This window comes from Temnothorax americanus, unplaced genomic scaffold (genome assembly GCF_048541705.1).
Source record: "Temnothorax americanus isolate GAGA-0224 unplaced genomic scaffold, ASM4854170v1 Scaffold35, whole genome shotgun sequence".
In the NCBI taxonomy this organism is placed as follows: Eukaryota; Metazoa; Arthropoda; class Insecta; order Hymenoptera; family Formicidae; genus Temnothorax; species Temnothorax americanus.
In genome coordinates this window covers 70001-80688 of record NW_027509496.1, presented here as the reverse complement: position 1 = coordinate 80688, position 10688 = coordinate 70001, and the positions used below count along the sequence as shown (strand labels likewise).

Here is a 10688-nt window from a genome sequence, read left to right as displayed (position 1 = left end):
TGCCATACAGTGTATAATTTTTTGTTACCGATCTTTTTGGAAACCAGTATCAGAAAATTTTCCAATTTTTCGGGAAATAATTGAAAATAGTTTTTCGTTACCGATCTTTTTGGGAATCGGTATTCGAAATCTTTTCAATTTTTCGGGAAATAATTGACCGAATTTTAAAAAATTTGTATATAAAACGTTGTCTTCCGCAAATACCACATACTTACAATATTTTTTGTAATGCCTGTTGTGAAAATTCGATTTGAGATTAAAATTAAATTCAAATAAAAAATAGTATTCAGTGAATACCGTTACGAATTGACGTTTTGTCTCGCATGAATTTCGTTTAAGTTTGTTACAAAGCTGAAACTTCAAGTCAAACGAACATAACGCGAGCAGTATTGAAATTGCAAATATAATCAGTTTTAAAATGTGAGTCAGTGATATTAATTGCAAATATTAATTGTAATGGTTCTAAATTGTGAACCTGTGTATGTTAATAATTTTTGTGAGTACGGAAGAGTCGGGAAGAGCGGAGATTGGGAACGTGAGGGAAAGCACGCGAGCGAGCAACGCACGTAATATTTTAAAATAGATAAGTAAAACGTCGTTTTCCGTAAATAACATATACTTACAATATTTTTTGTAATGCCTGTTGCGAAAGTTCGATTGAACGTGAAAGAAAGTACGTGAGCGAGCAACGCAATATTTGGAAATAGAGAAATAGATAAGTAAAACGTTGTCTTTTGCAAATAACACATACTTACAATATTTTTGTAATGCCTGTTGCGAAAGTTCGATTGAACGTGAAAGAAAGTACGTGAGCGAGCAACGCAATATTTGGAAATAGAGAAATAGATAAGTAAAACGTTGTCTTTCGCAAATAACATATACTTACAATATTTTTGTAATGCCTGTTGCAAAAGTTCGATTGAACGTGAGGGAAAGCACGCAAGCGAGCAACGTAATATTTTGAAATAGATAAGTAATTATAATTTTTTAGGGAACGATTTTTCTTCTAAATTTGAATTATTAACTTTATCTCTCTTAAAGGATTATATCTTATAAAATAAAATCTTAAAAAAATAATTTTAGAATGCCTTCAAAAAAGAGAAAATCTATGGACAAATCAGTTTAAAATCTAAGAAAATTAAATTATTAAGAGAAGTAGAGACGACTCAACAGCGTGAAGCCCGACTTGAGAAAAATCGAAAAAAATAGCCGAGTCGAAGGCATCGAAAACGACTCAACAGCGTGAAGCCCGACTTGAGGAAAATCGAAAAAGAAATGCCGAGTCTCGAGGGCAGTGGAGACGACTCAACAGCTTGAAGCCCGACTTGAGGAAAATCGAAAAAGAAATGCCGAGTCGAGGGCAGAGGAGACGACTCAACAGCGTAAAATTCGAGTAGAAAAAGATCGGTTACAACATGTTCAATCAAAGAAATTATTTATGCAGTCCGATTTGAAATTAGAGGCATTTAGTTATGATCCAAGAGTAATAATTGGAAAAATGGATGTAATATGTGATTATTGTCAAGCAAAAAAGTTTAAAACTGAAGCATCTGAAATGTGTTGTTCAAATGGAAAAGTTAAGTTACCGCTTTTAAATCAGTCACCCGACACATTTTTTATGTTTATGTCAGGAATTACGTCAGAATCAAAACATTTCTTACAAAACATAAGGAGATATAATTCATGCTTTCAGATGACATCTTTCGGAGCAACTGTAACAGTTGGAGAAACTGGCTTTATGCCTACATTTAAAGTGCAAGGCCAAATTTATCACAGAGCAGGATCAATACTTCCTTATCCCTAATCAGAATCCGAAGTATTTACAAATTGATTTTATGGGTGATGAACAAGTAGAAGTCGATCAACGTTGTGAAAACATTACAGGAATAAGGCGAAATATTGTTTTAATAATGCAGAGATTATTGCATCAAAATAATAATTTAATAAAGATATTTAAAACGGCATTGGACAGAATGCCTATACGGATGAATACAAAGTTATAATACGATCGAGCAGACAAGAGACCAGTTGGTGAACATGAACGTCGTTTCAATGCTCCAACTATTAATGAAGTGGCAGTTGTAATAGTTGGAAATGAATATGATAGGCGAGATATAATTATTCATAGAAGGAGCGAAATTTTACAACGTATTTCAGAAACACATAAATCATATGATGCTCTTCAGTATCCATTAATATTTTACCTCTTTTAAGCTAGCAGGACCAAATGGGCAGAATCAAACTGGACCTATCGGAATATTTAGTACTTTTTTTGTACTAATTTGTACCACTAGTAACAATTTTGTACCTCGTGCCGTTTCGGAGAAAATCGTGTCGCTGCTACCTTAGAATTAAGCTAGAAAGACCACAAGAAAAAAAAAATAAAAAAAGGATTTTAAATACAGAAATTTGAAGGACTGAATTTGTACTAATTTGTACCATACAAATAAACTTAATATATTCATTCCTTCTGCTTCAAAGAGTCCTTAACTGAACTCAGTCCTCTTAGTCTCAAGAGTAAAGTACTCTTTTTAATCAGCAGCATCAATCGCTACTTGTAGACTTTATTCAGTATAATTTGTACTACGAAAATATAACGTTTCAGATTTTGTACCCCAGCCGTTTGATAAAAAACTACCCCCGATTCCTAACAGTCTCAAGAGTAGAGTACTTTTTCTTATCAGCAGAATCAATCACTACTCGTAGAATCAATTCAGGATAATTTGTACCGCAAAAATATAAAGTTTCAGATTTTGTACCCCAGCCGTTTGTCGGAAAACTATCCTCGATTCCTAACAGTCTTAAGAGTATAGTACCTTTGGTCGCGAACAAAATCAATCGCTATTTGCGTACTGGATGCGAAATAATTTATACCTACAATTTATATCTACAATTACCGATTGATTCTGTTGATGAGAAAGAGTACTTTACTCTTGAGACTGTTAGGTATCGGTAGTTTTTTATCAAACGGCTGGGGTACAAAATCTGAAACTTAATATTTTTGCGGTACAAATTATCCTAAATCGAGTCTACAACTAGCAATTGATTTTGCTGATGGGAAAGAGTACTTTACTCTTGAGACTGTTAGGTATCGGGGGTAGTTTTTTATCAAACGGCTGGGGTCCAAAATCTGAAACTTTATATTTTCGCGGTACAAATTATCCTAAATTGAGTCTACAACTAGCGATTGATTCTGCTGATGAGAAAGAGTACTTTACTCTTGAGACTGTTAGGTATCGGGGGTAGTTTTTTATCAAACGGCTGGGGTACAAAATCTGAAACGTTATATTTTCGTAGTACAAATTATACTGAATAGAGTCTACAAGTAGCGATTGATTCTGCTGATTAGAAAGAGTACTTTACTCTCGAGACTAAGAGGACTGAGTTCTATTAGGGGCTGTTTTTGAAGCAGAAGAGATAAATATATTAAGTTTATTTGTATGGTACAAATTAGTACAAATTCAGTCCTTCAAATTTCTGTATTTAAAATCCTTTTTTAATTTTTTTTGTGGTCTTTTTAGCTTAATTCTAAGGTAGCAGCGACACGATTTTCTCCGAAACGGCACGAGGTACAAAATTGTTACTAGTGGTACAAATTAGTACAAAAAAAGTACTAAATATTCTTATAGGTCTGGTTTGATTCTGCCCATTTGGTCCTGCTAGCTTAAAAGACGTTAATATTTTGGCAAAAAAGGTGAGGATGGATATCACTTAAATATAATGCAAATTGATCCTAGCACTGGTAGAACTACGAATAAAAAAGTAAGTGCTAAGGATTTTTATGCTGTGACGACGACGACGATGTCCTCACGGTCTCGCCGGCCGTGGAGAAGCGCGCCGTCGCTTTCTTCACTAGATCTCCTTAGAATTCGCGATATTCCTCTCCGAAACCCCGATGGTAGCTCGACTAAGTATTTTTAAGATGTAATGTTGGGCGCCAGGTGCGATTCCTCGCACCACGATACATGAGATCGCAGTATTCTCAGGCGTGGGCTTCTTTGATTAACCGCGGTTGGAATAGGAGAGGGAGCGTAGCGCAATCATCACACGCAAATAACAAAGAACATAAAATTATATTTCAGTTAAGGCAGATAACATGTGGAGGATAACGTGTTCCACGGCAAACAAGCAGAATTCGAGTACGCGCCACGTGTCACCCCACGAGCGCGATACTCATTCCGTCACCGAACTGCACGGCAATCCCGATCGAATTCGTATTCCCCGACATAAGTTGCAGCGAATTCTACCCGGACGGTCAAACGCGAAATACTCGAAACGTCTACGTCTAACAATTAAACAATTAACGCAATTTTCTTACGGTCTACCGCGACAACGCTGAGGATCTTCTCTCCCCTCGAGACGCACGAACGGCCTCACCCGTACGTTCGCATCCCCGAGACGGGCACTCGCGATCACTTTGTCGCGCGAGCGAGCCCTCCTGCGGTATGGCACTCGGTATTCTTCAATTACGGCTGATTTCATACATTACCGCGGCACAACGCGACTCCCGGGAGGGCCTAGGCTGAGCAGTGGCCTTACAAATTCTTCCTGTTCCGGCAGCTCGTCGCTCTGCTCGCAGGGCTGGATGTTGCCGGGATGGCGGCTCGCACGACACTCGACCAACAGTATATACAGTAGCGCAACTCCTCTGATTTCGTGTTGGCCAAAACGGATTGCGCATGCGCGAAATAAAGCACTACCTCTGTCTCTTTTCTTCTTACTCTCTTTCCTTTTCTAACGGATTTAGAGGCACATTTAAATGCTAAGGCGTTAAAGTGCTATAGACAGCTATAGATTGACTTGATAAAAGTCGGAAAAAAAATAGTGTGAAGTGTGTGATTGTAAAGTAGGTGATTGTGAAGAGATTTGTGAAGTGATTGTGAAGTGATTTGTGTATTGGAAGTATAGGAAGGAAAGTTAACCTGTATAAATTTTATACAGGTTTTCTTTTCTTTGAGAGCACTTTGATCTTAGCTTTGTTTCAGATTTTTTGCTACAAGAAAGAACTAGAAAATGGAAAAAACCAATAAAAACTTTAAAAAAGAAAGTCATTGGTGTGCAGTGACAGGATGTATGAGCACCATAAATGTGGAAAAACGACATTTCTTCCTCTTTCCAAAAGAACATGATAGGTACAAATACTATTTTAATAATTGTTTACATTATTATTTTATTATTTGCGTAATTTAATTAATTATTCTGACATATACAGGTGGTTGGCATGGGTTCAAGCATGCAGAAGATCAGATTTAATACCGAAAGGCCCCGAGTATATGCTCACCGCAATTGTCGATTGTGCCATGTACATTTTGAGAAAGATAAATATAAAATGGTCAAAAGTCGAGCTCGCCTTCATCCAGATGCTGTACCAACAAGATGTTTAGAGTTCACTAATAATAAGTAAGTTTTCATATATATTAGTTTTAATTACTTTTTATTTGGAAAATCTATAGTTTTGTGATACTTCAGAATATTTTTGATAGTAATATAAAATAATTAAAAATATATTCTTTTACAGCAGTACTACAGCTTCTGCAGTATCAACGGATGGAATAGTATTAATGGAATATGAAAACAATAGTGTGTAAGCTATTTTTGCATTTATCATAAAAATATTAGAAAAATTAAATTTAAATTAACACATAACTCAAATCAACTTTTTTCCAGAAGCACAATAATGGACAACGATGAGGCTTTGAACATTGAACAACACATGTCAATGGACACTGTACAAGAAGAAACAACAAGGTGCGTCAAATAAAAAAAAAAAAGATATATATATATATATATATATACATATATAGGAAAAAAAGGCTCTTGTCCCCTAGGTCCTTAATTCTCTCCATCCATCATATAAAAAGAATTTATAGTGAAGGGGATAAGAGGCTACAAGGGTTCGCAAGCATCCTGTAAAATTTCAGTCTGCTTCAGTCTGCTGGTAGCAATCAAATGCAGAAATACTCAAAAATCAATGAAGAATTTAAAATATAAAAAAATATAAGAAATATCTACAACTCTTTTTTCTATTTTTAAATTTATAATATTTTATAACATAGTGTTAACTTCAAAGAAGATGTATGAATTCTTTTATATTTTTTCAATTATTTTAATGATGTGTATAAAATGGTCTACATGTCTGTTCCGGCATCGAAATTATTGTCCCGTAATCCACACGAAACGTTCGTTGGAAGCATCGCCACAATTCGTTCATTTTGCAGATCATCGCGAACGCTCTCGAAACGAAAACGCTGGCTTAAACAAACACGTGATCGTCACCAGTATATACAACTTCTGCATTTGGTTGCTACTAGCAGACTGAAGCAGACTGAAATTTTACAGAATCCTAGCGGGCTTTTGTGGCCTCTTGTCCCCTCCACTATAAATTCTTTTTATGGTGGACGGAGAGAAGGACCTAGGACAATAGCCTTTTTTTCTTAGAAAAGTTTTCTTATATGATGTACGAAATATGCACGTGTTGAGTTTGAAACTAAAATTGATCGGTTTAGATATATGGAAATGGATTACGCGCGTTGATCTTCTAATAACATGAATAATATCGATTTTACGTATCATTTCTATCTTCAATATTCGATTAATTATTTGAAGTTATTTTTTACAAGTGAATTTGTCCGACGTGAAATATAATTTCATGTTAATAATCGTCATAATTACCACACATTTTATATACAATATTAAAACCAAAATTGTAATAGCTCATTTAACTCGATTTTTTTGTAGCAATACATGTTTCAACGTTGGAACGTTTGAGATGGATCTGGATGTACAGATTGCAACTCCATCAACAAGCAGAGAAGGAAAATAACAGGTAATAATAAAATACCAGTAATTATTTTTATAAACACTTACCAAAAACAATATATATAATAATTTTTTTTTCAATGTTTGGAAAATATTTGAATATTGTATAAAAATAACATTCTTTTAATATACCTTTTGCAGTAACTTGCACATTACCTGAACCTGAACGTGTAATGAATAATGATGCTGAAATTGCTGGACCGTAAGTTTTATTTATTTTACTTCAATCTATATATCTCTTTAGCCCGTATCAGACTACGGATTGGGATTGAGATTGGATTAAATTTAATCAATCAGAACAGAGAAAAACTGATCTCAAGTTTAGTAAACTTTGCTCTGATAAAATTTCATATCCAATCTCAATCCAATCCGTAGTCTGATACGGGCTTTACTGTATTAATTTATCATCTGTTTTTTGCAATCTGTAAGAAATGTAAATATTTTGTGTGCGCAGGAGCACATCTGGCACATGTACGAAGACCCAGCAAGCAAATATGTCTTCCGACAATTCTCCTCGAAAGACGAAACTGAGATTAAAGAATAAGAAGTGAAAAGCGCAAGTTAAAAGTCTGCGAGAAACGATTTAGACGGTTAAGAAAAGTAAAGTGCCTAACTCCAAAAAAAAGCAGCACATGCGGAGGATGCGGATCGTTTGCGGACTCTGCGTACATTAGGATAGTTAAGTTATTACCTGTAAGGTTTTGCGAGATTGTTGTCGGTACAAATTGATGCGCAAGTAAAACGTAGTCGTGGTAGAAGGTACGATCATGAATTTAAAAAATTCGCATTATGTTTATATTTTTTAAGTCCCGCGAAACTATAGAGAATTGAAGAAAGAAATCAATTCCATTACCCTCAATACGTTGTTTACAATCATTGACTCAAACGGTGACTATTGCACCTGGTTTTTAAATAATAAAATTTTTGATACTTTAGCATTAAAATTAAAGTCATTGCCTCCGATGGATAGACATTGTATTTTATGCGCGGATGAGATGAGTTTAAAATCTCATTTATTTTATAATGTATCGCGAGATGAAATTATTGGTTTGAGATAATGGAAAAGGAAAAATCATCTGTACCTGCAAAAACGTTTTTGTTATAATGGCACGTAGCATTGCAGGAAATTGGAAACTTCCTTTATGTTATTGTTTGTCGAAAGTACATGTCGGAATCATGATTTAAAAAGTATAATATTTGAAACAATAATTAAATTAAGAATGAGTGGTGCAAACAGTACATGCATTAATAACAGATATGGGATCTAATTTTATCCATTTATCTCGCGAGCTAGGAATTTCGACAAAAACACTCAATCTTTTTAGTGAGGAGGAAGAAGAAGTACTTTACATTTTTGATACTCCTCATTTATTAAAGCAACACGTAATAATCTCCTAAAGCATGATTTTCAGTTTAATAATAAAATAGCATCATGGACTCACATTGTTCAATTTATATGAAAGATAGTTAAACAATGGATAAAATTGGCACCTAAATTAACGGAAATGCCATATTGAACCCAATGGTTTTCAAAGAATGAAAGTGAAACTTGCTTGCCAAGTATTTAGCAATCGTCTGCGCTGCAGGCATGTGTACACAAATGTCTCACGGTTTACTTCCAAGTGAAGCAGTTGGAACCATTGATTTAATAGACCATTTCGATAAATTATTTGATATTTTGAATTCTTTTACTGCAAGTAGCCCTAAAAAATATGGTAAAGTTTTTACCGGAAGCAAAATACAACAAACAGTTTTTTAGAAGAAATGATATGCTTTTTGAAAAGTATTAAAGTCATTGATAAAAAGGGTACTAATGTAAAAGTAATATGTTTTGAATGCTGGCAGATAACGATTAAAAGTATAATAAAACTTTGGGAAAATTAAAATGTTTACAATTTTCCATACCTTGAAAACACGTAGGATTAATCAAGATTGTCTCGAAAATTTTTTGGTTCGATTAGACAACAAGGTGGTTAATTCTTTAATCCAACACCTATTACAATTTTCACGCGCTTTCAAAAAACTGTTCAGTTATAACATTTCTGAAACATCCAGATACGCAAAAATTGTGCTCCAGATGAAGATGATATGTTAAGTCTAATTGGGACACCAAATTCTACTTCATCTACCGTATCTTGAATCTGTTCCATCTTCAACGCGTATAATTTTAGACATCCAAATCATGATTATTATTACAATGGATCTGCCAGAAGAAAATGCATTTAAATATGTATGTGGGTACCTAACAAGAAAATGTTTAGAAATACATTCATGTGATACATGTATAGACTATGTAAATAAAAGCAAGGCTACTTTTGATGATACAACGTTATATTCTTCATTTCGAGCTTATGAAAACAATGAAACAAACATGTTCGGGAACTTAAATGTAGCAAGCGATGATTTCTGTTTATATATACATAAATTAGAAGAAATATTTGTGACAAATTTTGAAAAAAATTGTTTTCAGAAAAATATTGGCAGTTACTTATTTCAGCTTGTGCAAAATATAATTTTTGAACCGCCGTGTCCGCATTTTCCTAAAATATTTCTTATCAAATTATTTTTGCGTATGCGTATTTATTATACATTATCAGAACATAACAAATCATGTAAGAAGAAAGAAAGTAAGAGGAAAAATAGAAAACTTATAAATATTCTACATTTATAAAAAAAAACTTTTTTGATCTTTACTTTTTATATCTGTATCTAGCCTTGTTTTTATAAGTATTTATGTAATTATATATTCTTATATTTATATTCATTATTACTATTATTATATTATATTATTTTTGCTTTTTGTCTGTCTCTTTTTTCGATTTGTATCGAGGTGGATCGAGTAACTGAGATACGAATAGATGAGAGAGGTTGGTGAAAAGAAGCTGAAGAAGTTTGTGTATTATTATTAGTATTACAATGCGCGAATTATATATTTAGTTTTTAATATTAATAAGCCATGCAATTTTTTTTGTGCAATAGCTTAGCATTATCAGTAAAATTTTCAATAATATGTATTCCATTATTTGTAAAAATTTATTTAAGTATTTATATAAAATGTAAAAATTTTATTAGTATATATTATAACTACATATTATCGTATCATTAAAAAATTGTGTTTATTACTACAAAAAAAATGTATAATATATATTTAATATATAATATATTGTAAAATGTGACATGTTTTATAAAAATAAATAAATGTATACATTTAAAAAGTGTTATATATTAATTTAAAATGTTTACATAATTTTTTTCTTTGTGTGTATACTATGTGTGTATACTTTTATGTGAGAAAATTAATCTATATATATTATGTGTTATATATATATATATATATATATATATATACTTATTTTACATTTATTCCTGACTTATTTTATATAATATATATTTATATATAACATATATATACTATTATTATTAGTATAATATTTCATATATTAGTATTTATATTTCATTATTTTGCATCATTAACAATTCATCTATTATTTATGTAATATTTTTCAATTTTTTTTGTAATTTCTTTCATTTTTTTTGCGCGCATTGTTAACATTGTACATCGTTAACAATAATTCTGCATAATTTTTATTGAAACTAACCCAGCAAACACAGAATACACCTTTGATAGCAAATTGTCGCCAAGATGGCATCAAATTCCAAATTTAATGCCATCTTGGCGACAATTTGCTATCAAAGGTGTATTCTGTGTTTGCTGGAAACATATATAGTTGTATCTCGCGCCAACTGCGTTAAACTAACCTCAATATGGGCTAACGAGTAGGAAAGAAAGAGATGACGAAGAGAGAAGTGAGACAGAATACTGCTTTATTTCGCGCATGCGCACTCCATTTTGGCCAACACTAACATCA

At 32.9% G+C, this 10688-nt stretch overlaps 1 protein-coding gene across 1 annotated transcript; it reads left to right on the top strand.

The window, feature by feature from the left end:
- Nucleotides 1-4610: 4610 nt before the first annotated feature.
- LOC143901567 (uncharacterized) lies at nucleotides 4611-6823 on the top strand. Its single transcript, XM_077413999.1, has 5 exons — nucleotides 4611-5132; nucleotides 5213-5400; nucleotides 5519-5584; nucleotides 5668-5748; nucleotides 6739-6823. The coding sequence occupies exons 2-5, from the start codon at nucleotides 5222-5224 to the stop codon at nucleotides 6821-6823; spliced, it is 411 nt and encodes a 136-aa protein (XP_077270125.1). The 5' UTR covers nucleotides 4611-5132; nucleotides 5213-5221.
- The last annotated feature ends 3865 nt before the right edge of the window (nucleotides 6824-10688 follow it).

Bases quoted from the DNA above. Each gene is read 5' to 3' on its own strand.
- LOC143901567 (XM_077413999.1), top strand. From the start codon at position 5,222: ATGGGTTCAAGCATGCAGAAGATCAGATTTAATACCGAAAGGCCCCGA. The intron at 5,401-5,518 runs GTAAGTTTTCAT...ATTCTTTTACAG, and splicing joins TTAGAGTTCACTAATAATAA to CAGTACTACAGCTTCTGCAG. The intron at 5,749-6,738 runs GTGCGTCAAATA...ATTTTTTTGTAG, and splicing joins GTACAAGAAGAAACAACAAG to CAATACATGTTTCAACGTTG.